Source organism: Numida meleagris, chromosome 3 (genome assembly GCF_002078875.1).
Source record: "Numida meleagris isolate 19003 breed g44 Domestic line chromosome 3, NumMel1.0, whole genome shotgun sequence".
Classification (NCBI taxonomy): domain Eukaryota; kingdom Metazoa; phylum Chordata; class Aves; order Galliformes; family Numididae; genus Numida; species Numida meleagris.
In genome coordinates this window covers 9,903,202-9,925,622 of record NC_034411.1, presented here as the reverse complement: position 1 = coordinate 9,925,622, position 22,421 = coordinate 9,903,202, and the positions used below count along the sequence as shown (strand labels likewise).

General features: G+C 43.7%; 1 protein-coding gene across 1 annotated transcript; it reads left to right on the top strand.

Annotated features, from left to right (window-relative positions):
* On the top strand, positions 250–22,317 carry LHCGR (luteinizing hormone/choriogonadotropin receptor). The gene is made up of 11 exons (XM_021392690.1): positions 250–395; positions 7,619–7,690; positions 10,588–10,662; positions 12,407–12,481; positions 13,014–13,088; positions 13,177–13,254; positions 15,367–15,435; positions 15,949–16,023; positions 17,017–17,202; positions 18,877–18,957; positions 20,965–22,317. Exons 1-11 carry the CDS (start codon positions 250–252, stop codon positions 22,217–22,219), a joined length of 2,187 nt encoding a protein of 728 aa, XP_021248365.1. The 3' UTR covers positions 22,220–22,317.

Sequence of the window (22,421 nt, the reverse complement as noted above, 5' to 3'; positions counted from 1 at the left end):
CCGCAAACTTAACGAGTCCCGCACCCTGCGGTACCTCCCTCTGATCGCTCACCGCTGGCCAGGTAACACCTCCAGAAGGGACACCGCCACTTCTGCAGCCCCCCAAAGAGGGGACGGCGGAATCCCCCAGCTCAGAGCCGGCCGCGGGCGGGCCGGGCGGTGGAGGGCGAGCACGCCCCGGGGCGGGGCGGGAGGAACAGGGCTCGTGCCGCGGCCGCGGGCGGCAGAGCGAGGCGCGGTGCTGCCGGCATGCTGCCCGCGCTGCTGCCGCTGCTGCTGCCCGCTCTGCTGCCCGGCGCGGGGGGCGGCCGCTGCCCGCAGCGCTGCGCCTGCACTCAGCCCGCCCTGCGCTGCCCGACGCCGCCGCCGGGAGCGCGCCCCGCGCCCGCCCGTGCGTAAGTACCGCGGGGCCCCGGGGGGTGGCAGCCCGGTGCCCGGACCGGCAGCGCCCGTCCCGCAGGGCGCGGGGTCGGGGGTGGCGAGAAACGTTACGGCTGCGGTTGGCTGAACTTTGTGTTCTCCTGCTGGGGTGGAGGGCAAAGCTTCTTTTTGCATCCCATGACAGCGCCCTGCGGTGGCCCAAGTAACTTTATACGTGCGGGATTGAACGGTCAATATCAGCTCTGTTCTCTATTCTGTCTCTCTCCAAACTTCATGACTTCTTGCACGCCTTCTCCCAGACCTTGTATAACCCAGAGCCCTCTGAGCTGAAGCGCAGAATACCCTAACTGCGCTCTCGTCCCAGTTGCAGCTCCTGATACTCCCAGGAGCGCTCCTTGCACCTTCGGGGGGCACCAGCCGGTGACAGGTTGGTGGCGATTACTCTCTGCAAGGCGGTCCCATTCTGCCTGGTGCTCCTCTGGGAACGAGGGTTGGATTACACCCAAAGGGAGTCACAGGGATTACCTCACCCCATCCCAGCTCCCCACCTGGCAGAGCCCAGCCAGTACCTGATATGTATCAGAGCATGGTTGTGCAGTGTACAAGTTGGGTTACAGTACTTACCTAAACAAGCCCAGCGTCAAAACATGACATTAGAGGAACAGCAGATAACCAAGGGATCCCAGAAATGGCAGCTGTGCTATCTGTGCAGGAACTGAGCGGGATTTCTCTTATGCCCTGTTCAGAAGCAAAGCTGGTGTTTTCCATTTTCATTCAGTTTGTTTGTAAATTTAACTTGCTCTTGAAATTCCCCAGGGATGATACCATCCCCGCTCTGCTCATTCCTTTCTCCCCAGCTCGAGAATTGATACATGCAAGAAACACCAAGTTGTGTTAGTTCAGAGCCATGTGAATAGTTCCTCTGAATTCAGGTGCTGGAAACAACTCTGTCCTCAGTTTGTTCTTCCCCACATCCCTGTGTTGCGATGGTGTCAGACGAAGCTCAGCCCATGCAAGCTGGAGGCATCCTCCATAGTGACTGCAACAAAGCCCATTTCTGACCTGGTACTGGCAGCACATGCAGAGCTGGCAGGGGTGGGTCCCATACAGCATTGTATGGGGAGGAGAGGCGTTGCAGAGCTCTAGCATTTCATTAGGATCCTGCACATCTCTCTGGAATCATGTCATTGCCCAGAGAGGTTATCAACAGCTCCAAATTGATGTGTTTTTTTCCACTTTCTTTTTTCTGTGTGCTGCTCCAAAAAGAATCCACATCCCTTCCTCTGTGACCAGGTTGAGACAGATAACAGTCTCAGGGCCTCTTATCAGTTATATTTTACTCACATCAGCAGGGTAGGTGATAGGCAAGTATAAGAGAAGGGTTTTCCCCTTTAACCTTTGCTGTAACAGCTTTGTAGCTGTTTGCAGAGCCCAGCTGTGAGGCTGGCTACAGAAACCTGCCACACAGTCAGATAAGAGTTCAACCACGATTTTGATCCCTGCAGTATCCTCTAAAAGTAGTATTATGCCCAGATATCAAATAAAAATCCCTCACTCTGTCGATCTGCACAGACATGTCCATCTCCTGGAAATGCCCTCTTACACCCAGAAGGGCCCAGTTTTGGTGCAGAGCTCTCTGCTGGGAGCTGCATATCCTCTGTTTCTTCCACTCAAGAGATGCATAGACACCAAACAGGACACAGTGTCACAGGGCACACCTCCCCCAGGAGCTGTAGTCCCCATCCCACAGATGTCTACAGACCAGCAAGCACTTGCTGTGCAATTACAAAACTGTAATAATAAATGCAGTCTCTAACCTTACAGGTCACACGTTCTGGTCGTTGTCTTAGTTTCTATTGCACCTCTTTTGCTTTCCTTTCATCTCTTATTTTCATCCTAGTGTCTTCTTACACCCACTTGGGTGTTGTTTTTCCTTTTCTCCTACACTTTCGTGACACACCCATCATATAATCATGCATTCGTTTCAAGTGGAAGTCTTTCCCAGCTTTGTCATCGCATTGCCTCTGTCTTTTCACACTGAACCAATCACTCTTCAGCTCTCTTCTCCCCCTTCACAGCTCTGTGTATGAGAGAAGCCTTACAAGGTTACTTGTGTCACATTTGTAGCTGGGGGCACCAGAGGAGTTGTGGTGTATCATAGACTTACAGATTGGTAAGGGTTGGGAGGGGGCTTAAAGATCATCCTGTCCAAAGTGTAGAATTTGCAAATACTTGCAATAAAACACTGTTCCAGATTGCTCCAATACAGTGCCTGGAGTGCCCCACATCCTTACACTGGTCCCACTGCACCATCCAAAGTAGACCTCAGAGAAATCGTGCTTCCTACTATGATCAGTCAAGAAAATAAACATCAGGACACAACTCCAGCTATACCCAAGTAATTCAAGCCCTGATGCCCTAACAATCTGTGCTTCCCAGTGTACGCTGGGTAATTTGTTACAGCTCGAGCACATGTCCTGGAGGGAAACTTGAGCAGTTTTTATTTACCAGAGTTATTCTTTCCATGTCATATTATTGCTGGGAGAGTTTTAAAAACAATTAGTGTTCCAACAGGTTGCAGAATGATGTGTTTTATATGGTCCTGAATTGATCATATTTTTCTCAAGATCGTGTTTTTAATTTGGGTCTGACACAAGCACTAGAGAACTTCGTTATCCAGGTACCTTTGTACGTCATGTTGCCTATAGCGAGTATGTGTCTCCGCAGAAAAACAACCTTTGATACGTGGTTATATTCTGAAACAAAACATAATTTTTCTTCTTTTGCTTCATGGCGCACACACAGACTTTGGTTTAAGGAAGTCTAAATGGAGAAGTACCCAACTCCACCTGTACCAGAATGGGTGTCAGATACCTAATTCCCTTCTGCTCCTTTGAAAGTCTCCTTTTATAGTGAGGCTGTGTACCCCATGTGCAGGGCTTCTGTGTTAGAGTGAGCAGCACACGGTGAGTGCCAGGCACCCAACCCAAAGCTTTGGGCCAGGAACTGAACAAGTGGACATCTCTGTCATGTCTTTGCTGGGGCATATTTGGCTTTGTAGGGACTGACATTGGATTTCAGTTTCAGGGCCAAAATGCCTTCATTAGGAGGTAACATATCACCCATCACCACCTGAATGTACTCTTTGGCTGTTTGTGTGGTGTATCCAGCATTGTAGCTCCCGTTGCAGGTGGACAATGCCTGGCCTACAGGGCTTTAATAATCAGTGTCCATACTTTATGTTGTCCCCAGAAGCTGATGAAAATGCTGGGAAAATGGTGGGTTTTCAATCTTATTTTCAATAAATACTCTCAATTCTTCTGAGTTAAGATCAAGGACACCACAAAAAAAAAAAAAAAAAAGAACCATTTGCTACTCAGCAAAAATTCGCCTTGTCCATTCACATCTGTGGCATTAGAATTACGGGTAACCCTATATGGTTGCATGCCACATGGTGTATGGACATATGTATTTAGCCTGGCAATTTCACACCTAGCTGCCTAGAAAACCCAGTGTGAGGCACTGCTCGGTGCCTAGAGGGCTGGCTGGCCCCCGCTCCTTTCTGTGCACCTTGCCTGGATACCGAGGATGAAATGCCCCACAGTTATCTGAAGTCGCAGTATTACCAGCCATTGAATGCGAGCAGCAACTACCCATGAATTACTGTGTATTAAACATGAAAGAAACTTACCAACTTTTCTAAAAAATACAACAGTTCTCATCCTTTAACTAACAGGGCTCTTTCAAACTGGCATTGGTAGCATGTATTAAAAGGGATGCAGTCCTCCTTTCAAAGAGTGTACAAGTCAGTTGGTAGCAGGAGAAAGCTGCAGGAATGAAAGCTTTATAAAACCCGGTTTGTTCTTTCTGTCAACAGCTTCCCCAGCTCTGAGAGATGAATAACTGGTCACATCTGAGCATCACACTCTGAGTGCTAGCCAAAATAAATCGATATATAATTCCTGCCAGCATCTGCTTGAGTTTCATTCTGTGCTACCAACATCAGTCACGCTCAACAGCAGAGGCCCAGCAGAGGCCTTGCTTTACTCTGGGCTTTGGGCAGAACTAAGCCTGCACCAAGCAGCCAAAGTCTGCTAACCTAAATGCTTATACATATACACAGCTGGATTTTGCTCAGCAGCTATAGGATCTTCTCCAGAACGTCTTGGTTACAGAAAGAGCTATCTAAATGAATTTCTCTTTCCACAGGTAGGGTTTGAGATGCAAGCTGCAAACCTAAAGCAGAAAAGAATAGGCTGAAAGCATTTTTCACCTTTTTGTGAATGGAAAATAGCTGTCGATGTGGAACACTCTCTGTGTGCTACACGCTATGTCAAGGATTAAGAGGAAAGTCCAAATTGCCTTTTTCCTTTGTGCTTGCTGTTCTGTGAGATGCTTAATGAGTCGAGGTAGTGCCAATGCAGATGAGTTCACAGTTTCAGCTATCAAGGTGAACTCACAAGCATTCAAAACAAAATTAAGTATAAATACAGAATGGATTAAGTGCTTTCATGCAGTTTAACTACATTACCTATCAAAGTCCTGCTTCATCCCGCCTTGAATGCAGCCCATTGGTGTGATGGTGAAGCCAGGAGCACTGTGCCAGAGGCTTTCTGCATTCAGAGGGACAGGCACTGTGGGTTTTTTTGCCTTTTTTGTGTGCATGCAGACACTGTCACAAACAGGTATGTTCTGTTTTCCGAGCAGTCCTAGCTGATGGTACAGACCTGAAGATGTTCTGGCTGCCACAGCTGAAATTTCTCAACCTGGTCCAGTGGTTGGCAACCCTGCCCACAGCAGGGGGATTGAAACTAGATGATCTTTAAGGTCCTTTTCAACCCAGGCCATTCTATGATTCTATTATTCTACTTTTTGATCCTTCCCAAAGGTGCTTTCCTGTTGGCTCTGCCTGTCAATCCCTACTGCAGGATTCTCACCACATCTCTGTCCCCTGAGGGCAAATAATGTGTGCTCACACACATCACAATATGCCAGCATCTGTCTAGGGACAGGTGGAGCCCAACCCCAGTGGTCAAAAAGATCCTTATTCTTATAACACCCCAATTATGTAGGGAAGCACAGTTTCTCCCAGTTTGCTGACAGGAAATCAGGGTGCAAGGAAAATAAGTGATTTGCTAAAGATCATGTTGGATTGCAGGAAGGAATCGGTGCCAGTCTCCATAACACATCTAGACTGATTTAACCCCAAACATTACACATGTGTGACAGCCTGCCATGATAGCGTGTAAATCATAGAATGGCTTGGGTTGGAAGGGATCTCAAGGATCATGAAGTTCCAACCCCCAACTGCAGGCAGGGTTGCCAGCCCCTAAATCAAGTACTGGATCTGACTGCCCAGGGCACCATCCATCCTGGCCTGAAATACTTCCAGGCATGGGGCATCCGCAACCTCTCTGGGCAGCCTGTTCCAGCACCTCACCACTCTCTCAGTGAAAAACATCCCACTGACATCTAATCTAAATCTTCCCTTCTTTGGGAGGGAATCTACCCTTGTAAAAAGTTGATTTCTCTCCTGTTTATAATCTCCCTTAAAATATTGGAAGTCCATAATGAGATCTCCTCAGAGCCTTCTCTTCTCTAGGCAGAAGAAGCCCAGCTTTCTCAGCCTGTCTCCATAGGAGAGGTGCTCTAGCCCTCTAATCATCTTCATGGCCTCCTCTGGACCTTCCCCAAAAGCTCCACATCTTTCTTGTGTGGAGCACCCCAGACCTGGACACAGTACTCCGGATGTGGCCTCACAAGGGCAGAGTAGAGGGGGACAATCCCCTCCCTGTCCCTGCTGGACACCCCTTTTCTTATGGATGCCATTAGCCTTCTGGGCTGCAAGCGCACACTGCTGGCTCACGTTAAGTTTTTCATCTACCAGGACCCCTAAGTCCTTCTCAGCAGGGCTACGCTCCAGGAGTTCTTCTCCCAGTCTGTATCCATACCTGGGATCACCCTGACTGAAGTGCAAAACCTTGCACTTTGCTTTGTTGAACCTTATTAGTTTGAGAAGGACCCACCTTTTGAGTTTATCAAGGTCCCTCTGGATGGCATCCCTACCTTCTGCTGTATCAACCGCACCACTCAGCTTGGTGTCATCAGCAAACTTGGTGAGGGTGCACTCAATCCCATCATTTATGTCATTGATCAAGATGTTAAAGAGTGCAGTCCTGAGACAGACCCCTGGGGGACACTGCTCATCACCAGTCTCCACCTGTACATAGAGCCATTGACCGCAACCCTGGCTGTGACCTTTCAACCAATTCCTTATACACCAAATAGTCCAGTAAAGTTCTTAAACATTTTTAATTGTCTTTATACGAAGGATTATGACAACAACAACAACAACAAAAACCCAACAAAAATAAGTTTTATGAATAGCAAGGCAGCATTTCAAAAAACCTTGACAGCATGTTTTTGAGGATGGGAAGCAGATGTCTCTGTCTAGCTATCTGTAATTTAAAAAGCAAAAGAGAGCAATTATCTGTTTGCACAGAGATAATGTCCTGAAGTATGTTAAATATTTTCCTGTGGCTATTATCAGGCAAAGCATGGCCATGGCTGTATGAATTGGCACCATAGTTCAGATGCAGAGCAGCATGGTAAAATGCGGATCTGTCTCCCACAGGATCATTAACATCTCAGCGAGAGTAATTAAAGAATTAAAAAGGAAAACGCACGCTTGCTTTTAATCAGCAAATCAGTCTGCTGCAATTTAAAATAAATAAATAAAACATCAGGCAAAATTCAGATCTCCTCTAGCACTTGCACACAACCTGAGGCCTGGCAGGGAACGCACGGTGCCACAGCACGACACCACAGCAGTGCTACTGAGAGAAGAGCATGGCCCAGAGATGGAAACAAATATTGTTGGATAGCCTTACGAGAAAGCCACTTTTTCCAAAGGAAATAACCTTAAATAGCCTGTAGCTTCATTTGACTGTGAATATAGCAGCCCATTTCCATCAGGCTATACATTTGTTTAATAGTTTATCATTATTATTGATTTGACCATATTCATCTCAACTTTGTGCTGTTAAAGAGCCGAGCCAACAGCCCTCAAATTTGTTTCACTGGGATCAATCGTAGAAGGGTCAGGCCCCAGGCATACAAAGATCTGCAGACAAAGATAAAGAGGCTCAATGCTATATTGTTTCTCTACCCAGCCTACAGGCTGTAAACAAGGTAATCCCATGCCTTAAAAACCTTTCCACCTTCTGCTCTTTCTCAGGTCGTTCACTCATCTCCCTGTGAAAGTGATCCCATCACATGCATTTGAAGGACTTCGAGATGCCTTCATCATGTAAGTTGGCAACATTTTCCATAGACTTTTTCTTAATGTCTTGCTAGAAGTTTTGTCATAAGTCTCCATCCCAAATAATATTTATGTTATTGTAAAATAAAATAAAATGCATTGGTAAAAAATAATTACATGGAAAAGAAAAGAAACCAACCCATACACACTAGGAAAGGATAAGCTGTTCTTATAAACTAGTCATGTCTTACTAGCAATCTTTAAAAGCTGACTTGAGAAGGTATTGCTTTTTGACAGGGGTTTAACAGATCATGTAATGAAACATTAATCACATTGGGGAGAACTGGATACAGCTTGGTAACTGATGATGGGCATTTTTGATTGGCAGAGGAGGTAGAAATCTATCACAAAATATTATCACTGCAATGATAGCTGTGGTATTATGCGATTATACGGTTATGTAGTTCTCAAATAAGACTTTTTTTGCTGTTTTGCACCAAGAGGTAAGCATGGCAGAGGATCTATAGGACCAGACCCTTTCTCGGCTATTACCCTTTACAAGCACGGCAACTTTATGCATCAGGTCGGCATTGCTTCCCCTTGCTTGGCTTTGCATCTGTTTTATAGCATGGACTCAACCAGAATTTTAGGCTGACCAGTCTCACCCTTATTTCTGTCATTATTCCGACTGAAAGATGGCAAGTTTGGTTCTCCATTACTTTTTGTTTTATCTGTATGGAGAATTCATTGAAGGACAAAGCTGATGACACACCTGTGCAATTCAGAACAGAGGAAGCAACTCCCCCCGTATCTAAGAGCAGCAGCACAGATAATGCCACTTTCTATTCTAGGTGCACATTTTAGACTTGTCTTCACCTATTAAAAACATAGTATATCAGGTATTAAAATACACATTAGATGTTACGACATCTATTTTGCAGGAGACAAAAAGAGAAGATAGGAAACCCTTTCACAGTGCATTCACAAAGACAGAGACTTAAAGGACGAGGGTGATGCAAATGCCGAAATCCTCAGTTGGACTGGTTTAGCTTTTAGTGTTCTTTGGATAAACATTTTCAGCCAAATTATAAACTTCTATGTTTCTGCAGCTCTAATGAGTAGAAAAACTAAACCTAAACTATGTCCATGTCTGTTCAACTAGAACAAAGTATTACAGTTTGAGCTAATGGCACTGTATTCTTGCATTCACTTGCATCTTAATGAGCAATAAGCACTTAGCATTTTTAGATGGGAGATCAACTTAAATCTAATAAGTGTCTCCTACCTATATGATGTTAATTTTTCCCAAGCTGTATGCATAACCCATTGTTCACAGAGACTGCTTTGTTCATTGACATTTTTCCCTTCCATAAGAGAATTGATTTCTTTGTGTCCTTTTAATACATCTCTCCAAATTAATAGCATAGAAATCAATGTGTTTGTCTGATGTAAACCTACAGAGTAGTACAGAGTTTTATTGAGATTCAGTTTTACTTTGAAAAGTGCATATTTTTATAGTGCAAATCTCTAAATCATCAATTTGGAAACTCATCACCAACTGCAAATCAAATGATAAATTATCGTCACTGTCATAACTCTTTTAGACATACGTATGTGGAAAGCCAGTGGCAAGTAGGAAGGATTTCAGGGAAGGACCATGAGATCTAGGGTCTCATTATTCAGACCCTGGACCTGAAAGTAGTTCTTGATCCAACCCAGTGCATACAGGTAAGCCCTGAGCTTCTTAGGGTCAGGCCATCAAGAGGCCTCTTGATCTACATCCATCTTTTATTCATGAGTAACCACTGTGCTATCAAAAAATAACTACCTCACTGAATTGTGGTGATGGAGAAAATCATGAGTATGTCTGTAGGAAATATATTGAATATGTTGTTTTTGGTGTGCATTCCCCTTTGCCACTACAAATAAAAGAAAAATGGTCATCGTGTTTTTTTTTGGTTTTTTGGTTTTTTTTTTATTAACATCCATAGGAATTGTTTTATTGTAATTGCACTTCAAATAAGATAACTTTCAGGACTGTGACAATAGTGACTCCAATTTTATAGACATGTTCCAGTTGTTTAGAAAAAGTATTTATGTTCTGCTGACAGGGTATAATCTTCAGTATAGTTTCTGTGCCGTTCCAGTCAATTCTGTCCAGAGAAAATGCTGTTCTGAAGACCTTTCCCCTCTATACGCATCAATATATACTATTTACTTTCAGGAGTCAATTTTGTGTAGCTCTACAAAACTTAATCTAGCAGGCATTTGGCAGGCATCACCAAAGTGGATTCTTTTCTCTGTATACAGCATTCTTAACTGCATGTGCAGAATAGGAGCGTTGGTATGTGAAAATCGTGTAATGCCTACAAAAACATCCCTGTTGATCTGTGTAATGACGGAAAAGAGCCACATCCATCAGTTTCCATGATGAAATGAAAACAGCATTTAAATCTAACAATTATTCATAAACTGCACTGAGCGCATATTTGTATCTGTACATACGTGCATTAGATGACCATCATCTCAACTTCATGTTCACAGGGCTTCATACAGTTATTATCTACATCCTTGTTCATGCAAACCAACGTGCTAAGTGGGACCAAAAGGCTCATAGACTTGAGCTCACTCTGTTTGTGTTAGTTCAGCCCTCGGTCACTACCTCACCTACAGTTTACTGAGGAAGTGGAGACTGGCTGCTCTGGAGATCCTTACTCCAGATGCTTGCCATACCCTTTTCCGGAGGCAGCAAAACACTGCTCTCTCTCGAACCCTACTGGCTCAGGATTTTAGAGTTTGGAGGCAAGGCACGGACACTGCTGCACAACAAGAATTGATTGGAGGCTTAAATAGCCACATATAAAAGAAGCAAATGTAAGTGGAAACTTGATTTCTGATATCTCCTCTGTTAATGTATTGCTTTGTGTCTGTCTTTTTCATTACAGTGAAATCTCCCAGAGTGACTCCCTAGAGAGAATAGAAGCAAGCGCATTCGACAGCCTTCCCGCTTTGTCTGAAATGTAAGCCGTGGTGGAAAAAAGGCATCCACCTTGTGATTTAGGATCATCAAGGAACAGCCAACAGAAGAGTATCCCTAGGCCAAAACTTCCTATATTACTTTGATTGGCTTTGGATGAGATCTGTGCTGACAAACGTTTCTGTCCAAAGTACTGTATAAAGTAGCGAACTCTATATAGGCTCTAGCCTTGGAGATCTGAATCATGCAAAGACATCTATGTGTATGAAGCCCAGTTCCTTTCAGTACCTCAATGACATGATGGGAGCGCTGTGTCTAATTCTACCGCATTGCTGAGCTTTCTAAGCAGAGAAATCAGACGAGAAGAAAACAAAATCTTCCTTTTTGTAGATGCAGTTTTCAAAACCAAGTATTTGAATACAGCTGCTTAGTATGCAGCTCTTCTTTCAAGCATTGAAATATTACTGAAACAGAACATGTACTAATTTTAAACTTGACCTGCCTAGCACAGGCGTCTGAGAGAGTGTGTGATTTAAAGCAATTGCTAGGAGAATGCTCTGAAATATTTAGTAAAATTGGGAACTATAAATCTGATTCAATACCTCATCACTGCCTTTTTCCCCACAGCATGATCAGTGAGTGTCTTAACTACGGTGCAACTGAGCGAGGACAAATTCATGGGATTTTTTTTTCCCCACTTATGAGAATTCCATCAAAGCGAGATACTTGCTCAGATAAGCAGGAGACAGATTTGTCCACCTCTTACTGGGTCAAATTTCCACTAGAATCAGTGGTGGGTTTAAGTAAGAAATAAAAGATTGAGCTGACGCATTCACCTACAAATTATGCATGGCTCATCATCTGCCTGTCTGCCAAAACAAGAAAGCTAAGTAAGACCATTAAGGAGCTGCAGGAGAGTAGCAGAAAAACCTGCTTGAATCTTGAATGCTCTGCAGGTCTCACACTGCAAGGGCTTGTTGTCCCAAGCTGCAGTCGAGGCCACTTTCGTTGGAAGAGCAGAGGCAATATGTTCAATGCAGCTCTTGGCTTTGAACTCTCCTAGCAAATTCATATGCTAAATGACCTCACCGCTGCTCAGTAAGGGTTTGCTCATCTTTGGCAGCCTGGAGACTCAAGTTATTGATGCTAATGATGTCTCATTTCAGTGTGTAGATATAGAAGAGTAAGTCAGTGCATTTTTCATCAGGTAAGTAACGAAGTCCTTCATTCCCACCTAGTCCTAAGCTGTGTTAATATCCAGTGAGGCTCCTCCCAGGAGATCTGCCCTAAATTGTACTTCATAACAATCCAGTCCGATAGGTCCTAATACTGGATTGGCCTGAGTTTGGTAGGTTATTTGACTGCATGTAGAATGACAGTGGTAAAGCAGAACCTTCTGCATTAGGCTGCTGTGAGCTCGGCATTGATCCCAAAGAAGCAGCAAAATGCCAACCCACACCAATGACCAGGATATCCAAACCAAGGAACCTCAGTGCAGTGAGCCATGCAAACTCAGGAGACTGCTGGGTTTTGTTGTTTGTTTGTTTGTTTTTCAGGCTGCCTAACCATTATAACCTTTTGTTATTATTATTATAATCAGTGCATTTGTAGTGCGTTTCTAGAAAGTCTGTTCACAACCTGAGAGCCTTCTATTGCATTCACAGCCTGAGAGCCTTCCATCACATTCCACACGTGGCAGTTTTCCAGCAAGGTCAACCACCAGCCACACTCAGGTCCTTCCAAGTATGTAACGATTATAACACTAGCATATCTTTCCCTCATTACAGATTAATCCTGAACACAAAAAATCTCTTGCACATCGAGGACGGAGCATTCAGAAACCTTCCAAGGCTAAAATATTTGTAAGAAAGCGTTTCATTTATTTTGTTTTCTTTTTTTTTGTTGTTCTATGAAGAAATGGACAAAAAAATTATAAGGAAAAGAAGTTTTTCCACACCTTGCAGTACACCAGAAGTTCATGCATCATATAAAATAGCTTTAATATGCAGCTTACCAGCAGAGAGGTCTTTTAAAAGGCAAGACAATAAACTAACGCAAGGCAGAGCCGCAATGGACAAAACTGTAGCAAAGTCTGCTAATGAGCTCTGTTAAGTGCTTATTACTGGAGTAAAACTTTCATTTTGACAAGATACAAAGAACCAAGACCTCTTCTGTGCCCTTAATGTGGAGAGGAAATATGTTGCTTCTCCAGCATGCTGCTTGAGAATGCTACACACGGTTTTCACAGATCTTAAGAGCACAGTTAGAACTTAATTAAAAATTATGATGTTTACCATTCATTTTAACATACTGCTAAATTCGTACCTCTGGGGTTGGCCTCTCCTTGCAGTCAGCCTGGTAACCTTTCCTCCTGTAAACTGTGCTTTTCTCCAGGAGCATCTGTAACACTGGAATAATAGAATTCCCAGACTTGACGCAGATCTTCTCCTCAGAAGCTCATTTTATTTTGTAAGCGAAGCCCCACCCCCGCCCAGCTGTGAGGCATCCCATCTCTCTCCTGGGCCTCTGACAGGTAACTTGTTTTTCCCGCCCAAAGGGAGCTGTGTGACAACTTGCGCATGACAACCATACCGCAAAACGCCTTCCGGGGGATGAGCAACGAGTCGCTGACACTGTGAGTAAAGCGGTCCCAGCTCCTTCTGGGAGGGTAATGCTGCCGTTCCAGCAGAGCAGCCCCACTTTGAAAAGAATCTTGAAATGATGCCCTGTATGACTGTATTGTCTCCACACCAGGACTTTGCTTTTAGCACGCTACAGCCGCCTGTGAGACGAGGGGGTTTAATGCTAGGTGAGATGCTCCACTCAAGGAGGGCCAGAATCATTGAAGCACCAGCGCTGTAAAAGACCTCCAAGATCATCCAGTCCAACTGCCTACCTACCACCAATATTTCCCCACTAAACCATGTCCTTTAGTACCACATCTACACATTTCTTGAGCACCTCCATAGATGGCAGCAGCAACCCCATTCCTGGCCCTGCAGCACAAGCACCTCTTTGCATGCACGTAAAGCCAACCTTGGCAGACCAGGCCAGTATTTAAAATGCACACATCCAAACAGAGAGCCTTGTCTTGAGTGAAGTGTGTGCCCAAGCTGCTGCACAACACCTCATGAATATTTGTGCCTGCAAACAAGCTTGACTTTGCATGAGCAGGTACTGCAGCTGGCTGGGTTAGGGGCTTTTAGGCCTGCAAATCTACAACACAGATTTGGTGTGTTCACAAACTGATAGAGGATTTATGCATAAATGTGACCAAAGACAACAACTACATGATGTTAAAGGTGAGCAGTGGCTTAGCTAAGAGCATCGTTTCATCTTATGGGCCTCTTTCCTACCAGCTAGTTCGCAAAATAACTTCAGCAAAATTACAATTCTGTGAATGGTGCAAAAAAAAATGAACATGGCAGAATTTTTTTACTGTAATCCTGAACTATTAAATGGAAGAGAGTCTAACTCAGAGTCAGGAAACAACCAACAACAGCTTTTCTCCTATCCTTTTGTGATGGGAGAGAAAAGAATTACCTTATCAGCAACTTCCTAATTGCAGAGCTACACTGTAACTCCACCCCATGGAATTAATTGCAATTAGCTGAAATAATTTGATTTGTTGCAGCATGGTTTGGTGAAACACAAGTAATCTGTGAGGGTGTAAATTTGGCCTGTGCTAATAGTTTGCATTTCAAACAGCTCAATCAGGCTTTCCAACAGTTCCTGCTTCATGAGGATGGGGAATCAACACTACATGTGGTTGTGTTTTTTAAGGAAATCACTAATTTCAGCATTGTGCCAACATAGACTCCTCATATCAAATATAGCCAGGCACTCCCCAGCTTTTCTTGGGAGCAGGTTCACAGCCCCAGTTTCTTGTCTCCCAAAAACAAATGGAAAAGGAACAATAAAACTCATAAAGGGTCCTCCATAAAAGGCACCAAATTTCATGTTACGGCTTAACATTAAAGAAAAGAACACTATAAACAAATGATCATATACAAGTGACATTGGAAAAAATAATTTAGTATCACAAAACTTTTTCTCCATGAAATTGTACCCATAACTTAGGTAGCTTAATGAAGGGAGGTTCTGGACTGTAGGTGTGGCAGGGTTCAGCCTTTCAGTACCTGGCCCCAGGGTGGGAATCAAAAACCTAGCGCTGGCAGCAAGTGTCCCTGGGCAAGGCATCCATCTCACAGTTCAGGGCTTGCTGACCACTGGATGATGAAAGACTCACTCCTACCTCTGCACTGTTGTCTTGGGCTCCTGGAAGATCTGTCTGTCCACAGAGGATACACAATCCAGTAGCACCCTCTGGGCTTCACAATTGCTTTCCACGCTATGCTTCTGTGAGCCTTGCACCTGTGTGTGCTTAAACCACAAAATCCAGGTCTTCTGCCTGAAGGTGGTTGTCTCGGTGCCAAGGCCCTACCTGGAATCGTGTCTTGTTTCTTCATCCCAAGGTGGGTGCAGAGCTCCACACTGCAGGGAGAATCCGCACATAAGCAGATGATTTCTTGAATAGCTAAACAGGAAGGTGCTTGGGGAATTTAAGCTTCAATTTTATGCTAATTTCTGAGCTAATGTCAGCTATGCTATAGGTATCTACATTCTGTATAAGCCAGACAATCTAATAATTAAAATGAGTATAGCATTAAGATTTAAAACTTGTAGTACAAAAACAATCTCATCTTTTCTTGAATATCTTTCCTTACACATTTTTGTTAATCCTCAGGAAACTCTATAAAAATGGATTTGAAGATATCCACAGCCATGCCTTCAATGGGACCAAGCTAAACCAATTGTAAGTATGTTGTACAGAACCATAGACAAGCCCAGGTTGGAAGAGACCTCAGGGATCACCTGATCCGAGCTTTCATGGTAAAAGCAGGGCCCAGACCAGACAATCCTAAAGTCAGCAGCAGAGTGGAAAGCTTGAATGTGTACTGCAAATGCAGGTAACTGCATTTTACATTTGGACACATCAGTAGTTTCTAAATCAATCGTGCATGCTCTGGGCCTAGCCTCAAGGTTATGGCAAAACCTTTGCTGCATTTCTGTATTCGGGTCCTGCTGCAAAGGAACCAGAGTTGCTGTTCCTTGTTTAAATCAGAAGAAATTGGAAATGATCAGAATTAAGAGTAGATGCTAGCAGTTTGATGGCATCAATGGAGGAAGGAGTGGCATGAGAAATACAAGCCATCTCGGACCAGTTATTGGAACAACCCCACTGCGATGGGAGGAAGCTTGAGAGGAGATAGATGAGAATAAGTTATTTCAAGAGGCAGATGTAAAGACTTGATGTTTGCCTCCACAGGATTCTGAAGGACAACAAAAACCTCAGGCGGATCCACAACGATGCCCTGAGAGGGGCCACCGGGCCGGACGTCCTGTAAGCATCGAACCACTCTTCACCTGGTTTTGTAGATGTCCCACATGAACTGCGTTATGCTAGTGGACAGCATGCTTAATCTGCTATTACCCACGTGTAAAATGGAAACATATCAATGAGGTGCCATGAAATTGCAGGACAGAAAGCTCAGCCTGCACCATGACATTTATCAGCCAGTTTTAGCCTGGTATTGACCTCTGCCCCTGAGGTATCTGGGTGGCTTTAGTTGTATTTGTGTCATATCCTACCAATCCTATCTCTGTACTGTTTATCCTGGCACTGCAGAATAACTTGTATTTTGTAGGATGAGCATGTTTTACAGTGTATTATTTTAGAATTTGGTTATGAAAGTGAACTGGTTGACAGCATGCTATAAGCCAGTGCTGAATAAAACGTATTATTAGCATCCTTATGCTTTTTTCATCAAGTACATACTAAGGGCTGCACTGGCTGTAGCTGCATGCGATAAACCCAGTGAGTGGCTCTGTAAATAACACTCTGTGCCACACGTGCCATTACTTTCACTGGTGCTTTGCAATGCATGGCCTTACTAGCATCACTCATAACTGTAGCCTTTTTCTTCACCTGTTTAATGGCCTAACTCTGAAATCTTTGGTCCTGTACATGGCCTTTCCCCAAGCAAGCAACCCCTCTAAAGTTGCTCTAAGCCAAACTACTGAAGTTAGTCTTGGCAAGAACTGTGGATTCTATTGTGGGTTTTGATTAAATATTTAATTAATGCTTTAATTGAAACACCTGGAACAAGCCCCAGCATGGTGGGTTTTGATATCCACCATGCTAAAGCCAGCTCCTTGCCTTCCTGGGGCTCCTGGGTTACAGAGAAGGATTCTGCAACATCTCTGAGCTGGATACCGAGTGGCTTTGTGGATGTAGGCCTTCATGAAAATACTGAGTCACTGCTATCTTTCTTCACGCTTTGGCGAGGCTTTTATCTGTAGGAAAAGAAACAAAAACACTCTCTCGGTTTTTCAGGGACATTTCTTCGACGGCACTGGAGTCCCTGCCTAGCTATGGGCTGGAGGCCATCCAGGTCCTCAATGCAATGTCATCGTATTCATTGAAGAGACTGCCACCTCTGGATAAATTCAGCAGCCTGCTGGAAGCCGTTCTGACCTACCCCAGCCACTGCTGTGCTTTTCGAAACCTGAGGACAGAAAAGTAAGTCCAAATGGCACGCTGTTGTATTGCAGGGCTTCAGAAACTCCAAAATGATAGTTCTGCTCTGTTCAGCTGGCCTGACCTTGTTGGGTTGTCCTACCCTTCTCCCAGAGGCAAGGAAGTTGTAGGATGCAGCAAGATAGCGCTTTGTCCTAAAAAAAAAAAAAAAAAAAACTGCAACTTTATCTATGCAGCATATTTAATACAAGTGCTATGATGACCTTATAGCCAGGTTACTCCACTTAGTACCTTTCAGATGACAGTAGAGAGGATTGTTCTCCCCAGTTCACACCTGGAAACTGTGACACACAGAGCACTTCCCATCCACTGATTTGTAGCTGTCTATCTGGGATTTCTGGAGCTACTTTTTCAGCATCTTTTCTTCAACTCTCAGTTGGCTGTAGTCAGCCAAAGCAATTGAGTTTAGTTGAAGGTATGAGGATTTCACGCTTCTCACTTACCCCAGATGAAGCCAACAGAAAAGATGTACTAAGCAGCTGTTTATGGGACGCCTGATCAACATGGCTTGCACACCACCACATCAGAACTGTGTTGCAAGGCAGGAATAGAAGCCCATCCTTCAGGATAGAACTGGGGGTGATGATATGCAGCAGGAAACTGCAGATTAAGGTCTCTACCAGATTACACCGACAAGTTTTCTTGTGGTGAAATATTCTCATGGCCATGCAATGTTTCTGTCTCCTTGTGCCCCCTTACATTGCCCTGAACTCTGTCACCCTGCTCCATACATTTTCTGCTTTTACCACCCCTCCCTCCTTACATCCCAGTCCTTACCACCTATAAACTGCACCAAATGATCAGTGAGACATGGTGGCAAGGCCTTACGTATATCTCACCTGACAAGACACAGACATAAGGCAAATGAAGTCTTCAAACCAGGTATTCGTGAGATTTTAGTGTGTCATGAGCCATGAAAGAGAGATGGAAGGTAGCATTCAGTTAATAAAACTTTCCTTACTGGACTGAATGTGAGGGGAAAAAAAAGCATGCTACAGTAACTTCTGTTGTCATCCCACCATTTAAAGCATTACAATGGTGCTTAGATGGGCATCTTGAAACCTTATTTCTCATGTTATACATAAAGCTTTCTGTAAGTTTCCAGGTGTCTCATTCTCTTAAGAGTACACAGTAGAGTACCTAGCCCATACCTTTAAAGCCTCAAAACCAAAGATTTTGCTAAATATATGGTCTTGCAATGTGCACTTTTCAAATAGCTTTTCTTTCAGCATAAAATGTCTACCTGCAGATCCCAAACAGTTTTTAGAACATCAAGCCACCTTCCCAGCATTTGCTAACTGATGCACTTCTCTGGAAGTCAGCCTGCTTGCTACCATTCATAGTGGCGGAGGGTCCGGCTCATTACAGTACAGTATTTCATAAGGCAAAGCGTTTCTTTAATTATAGCTCAAGTTATTTCACTACAATGAGTACCTCATAAACAACTGAGCTGAAGGACCACCCCATGGAGTATCCGTCACTGTCAAAACATTTTAAGCTTTCCTACCCCTGTTTTCAAAGTCCTGCATGAATATCTGCACTGTGTGAGGCCAGTTCCATCTTACCTTACATGCCTGTGAAGATCACTTGCAGAGAAGATGATAATTTGGCCAAAATCCAGACTGAAACTCAACTTTCTATTCCTTCTTGTTTCAGGCAAAATTCCTTGCTTTCCATTTTTGACAACTTCTCCAAACAGTGTGAAAGCACAATGAGGAAACAAGCTAGTGAAATATTGTAAGTATCGCATACAGAAGCAAATATGGACTCCCCTCTTGCTACTTGTATGCTTTCTCCAAAACAGCATGCCTTCTTTTTTTGCTTTTTTTCAGTCACCCTTACAAGTGGCACAGTGTTAATTCTACTATCACTAAACCAAGATTTGTGATTTTTATGTTCAAAAGGGAAAAAATGAAAACAATTCCATGAGCTTTACTCACTACAGCTTCTAAGTTCTTGAAATGCTTTCAAAACAGTGATTAAATATTTAACAAATTGAAGGGCCTACCTGGACAGTTTTCAAAGATAATTGCAGGAGTTTGATTGATTCAAAGAGCTGCCATTGTTAATATGTTTTGCCCATTGATAAAATAATTAGAATTCTGCATGTCATCATTTGTGCTAATAGATTTTAGTGGTAAAAAGATAATCCCTGAGTTAGAAGTTTGGTCAGCCCGTGCAGTTCGTGTACCTCTTCTGAACGTATCTTTCCATATCACCCACAGTTCTGTATGACCTGCACCCAGCAGGACAATGAAAAAGTCTGATATCAGAACTGGTGGGTTGGCTGTGCTGGATGTCACAAGGCCTGCAAACATTATTTCATGGATGAGTTGAAGGATTTGCAAATATTCATGTCCCCTGCTAAATGGGAGACCTGAGGACTTCTCTTTAACCGTGACGTGGGGTCAGATCATTGCAAAGTCTCCAAAAACAAAATGCCAACATAGGCGATACAGCTTAAATGTCATTGATGCATTGGGATCTAGATGAATGTAGGGTCACGATTCTTAGGCTGAAAGGCTGCAAATTCTAAAGCTTGGGAACCACAACAGAAACTGGCTGAAAGTCCAGAGTTCTTATTACAAAAAAGAGCTTGCACATGGCAGCATGTTTACACAGCCTCTCAGAAAATTATACTATATATAATATAGTATTATATATATTATAATATACTATACAGTTATACTATATATAAAAATACTTTTAATTAAAAGTCAAATATATACTCTGCTCTTCCAGTTTAAGCCAGACAAGTAAAAGCAGTAAAAGAGATTGGGCAGTTTTTCATGAAAGAAATGTTAAGGTAACAAGATTGGCAAGGTATTTACCTAACATGAATAGTTGAAAAGCAGCCCATCTTTATCTGCCAGTTACAAACCTGCTCCAGAAAGAAAGAGATTAACGTACAGTCTTCAGAAACTGCAGAAGGTTAAGCATGTATTTCGGTTGTCCTAAAGCTATGACTTTTCTTAACCATTGTCCTCAATAGGGATGCTTTCCAGGTCTCACATCAAGATGGATAACTGTGGTAGCAGTAGCTATTCTGGCAGGGAATCAGAGGGGACAGCACTTGCTTTTAAAATGTTTCTTCTATGATAGGCTTATTGACACTTTGATAGGTTTATAGATGACCTGGAGATTAGAGATCGTTTTAGAACACCTAAAACATTTATAGTTAGGCATTTTTCTAGTCTAAATTTTTTGTATTCCTAGCCATTGCCGTACCCTATCTAGTTAATGATGCACTCCTCACTTTATAACACTGCAATCAAATTTCTCAGCACTTTCCAAGCCACATGTAGTCTCAGGACTTTGTTGAGCGTTTCCTAGGGGAGGCAAGGGAGCAGAACTAAAATCCTCCAGTTATTTTAGTTTCTATAACAATCTGATAAACCCATGTGAATCAAACCTATGGTCCATCCATTCAAGTGCTGCTATGATTTGAACTGCAGTCAACTGGCATACTGAGAAAGATGGCTCAATTACAAGGCAATCAAGATAAAGTGCTTACAAATAGGTAAGCTGGGTAAGAAAGCATTTCTGTGGATATAACCACGACCCAAGCTTGCTACCCCAACAAAAAGCACCATTACAGGGGCTTTGATGTTTGTAAACACTCAGTAGAAACAAATATAGAAAGTGTTTTAAAACAAGCATCATATGTTCTATCTTATGAAGAGTGCAAGCAACATGTAACAAATAGCTCACTTCTATTTGTGGGGGTTGTTGTTATTTTAACAGTTACAGAGATGCCTCTTTCAACACATCACTGTGGCCAGCAGAAAAGCACATGTACCCACTTGCAACAGGTGAAGAAGCCTTTCCTTACAGCTACTCAGCTATTTTTGATGAGGGTGAAATGACCGGTTTTGACTTTGAATATGACTTCTGTCAGCCCAAGATACTGACGTGTACTCCGGAACCAGATGCATTTAATCCCTGTGAAGACATCCTGGGATACAGCTTTCTCAGGGTCCTGATCTGGTTCATAAACATCCTTGCCATTGCTGGCAACTTCATTGTGCTCCTCGTCCTCGTAACCAGCCACTACAAACTCACGGTTCCTCGCTTCCTCATGTGCAACCTCTCCTTTGCTGATTTTTGCATGGGGCTTTACTTGCTGCTCATTGCTTCGGTGGATGCTCAGACAAGCGGGCAGTACTACAACCACGCCATAGACTGGCAAACAGGCAGCGGCTGCAGCACTGCTGGCTTTTTCACTGTGTTTGCAAGTGAGCTGTCCGTGTACACGCTAACAGTGATCACTATAGAAAGGTGGCATACCATCACCTACGCCATGCAGCTGGACCGAAAGCTCCGGCTGCGGCACGCCGTGCCCATCATGCTTGGAGGCTGGGTGTTCTCCATCCTGACGGCAGTGCTGCCGCTGCTGGGGGTCAGCAGCTACATGAAGGTCAGCATCTGTTTGCCCATGGATATTGAAACAGGGCTTTCCCAAGCCTACATCTTGCTGATCTTAGTGCTCAATGTCATAGCCTTCATCGTCATTTGTGCTTGTTACATCAAGATATACATCGCTGTGCAGAACCCTGAGCTGGTAGCTGCCAATAAAGATACCAAGATTGCCAAAAGAATGGCCATACTGATCTTCACAGATTTTACCTGCATGGCCCCCATCTCCTTCTTTGCCATATCTGCTGCCATTAAGGTGCCTCTCATCACAGTGACAAACTCCAAGATTCTGCTGGTTTTATTTTACCCAGTCAACTCCTGCGCAAACCCATTTCTGTACGCAATTTTCACCAAAGCATTCCAAAGGGATTTCTTTCTCCTGATGAGCAAGCTGGGTTGCTGTAAGAGCCGAGCAGAGCTCTATCGCATGAACTACTTCTCCGCTTACGCCTCCAACTGCAAAAATGGCAGCTCAGCCCCAGGCCCCAGTAAAGCCTCACAAGCATTGCTGCTTTTATCAGCGTCAGAGAAGCTGTGCAAGACAAGACACTCTACAAAGAAAAGCCAGCCAGAGTGCCAGTAGGTGCTGCACTCTACGGTGCCAACTGCAGTTATTTCCACCGAGCAGGGATTGTTTTATATCTTGAACATCTCACAATAAATAAATTCATGAGTCAATAATTATTATGTGATATTACTGCTCTGAAGTTCAAAGCAATATTTTCCCTTTTCTTCTCATGTAACAATAGCCACAGGAGGAGATTAGTAGGTGAATAAGGTGAAAT

What these genes read in the sequence shown, in the direction of transcription:
- LHCGR (XM_021392690.1), top strand. Translation starts at nt 250, where the DNA reads ATGCTGCCCGCGCTGCTGCCGCTGCTGCTGCCCGCTCTGCTGCCCGGC. An exon ending in GGGACCAAGCTAAACCAATT is followed by an intron (nt 15,436 to 15,948) that starts GTAAGTATGTTG and finishes TTGCCTCCACAG; the next exon opens with GATTCTGAAGGACAACAAAA. An exon ending in CGAAACCTGAGGACAGAAAA is followed by an intron (nt 17,203 to 18,876) that starts GTAAGTCCAAAT and finishes TTCTTGTTTCAG; the next exon opens with GCAAAATTCCTTGCTTTCCA.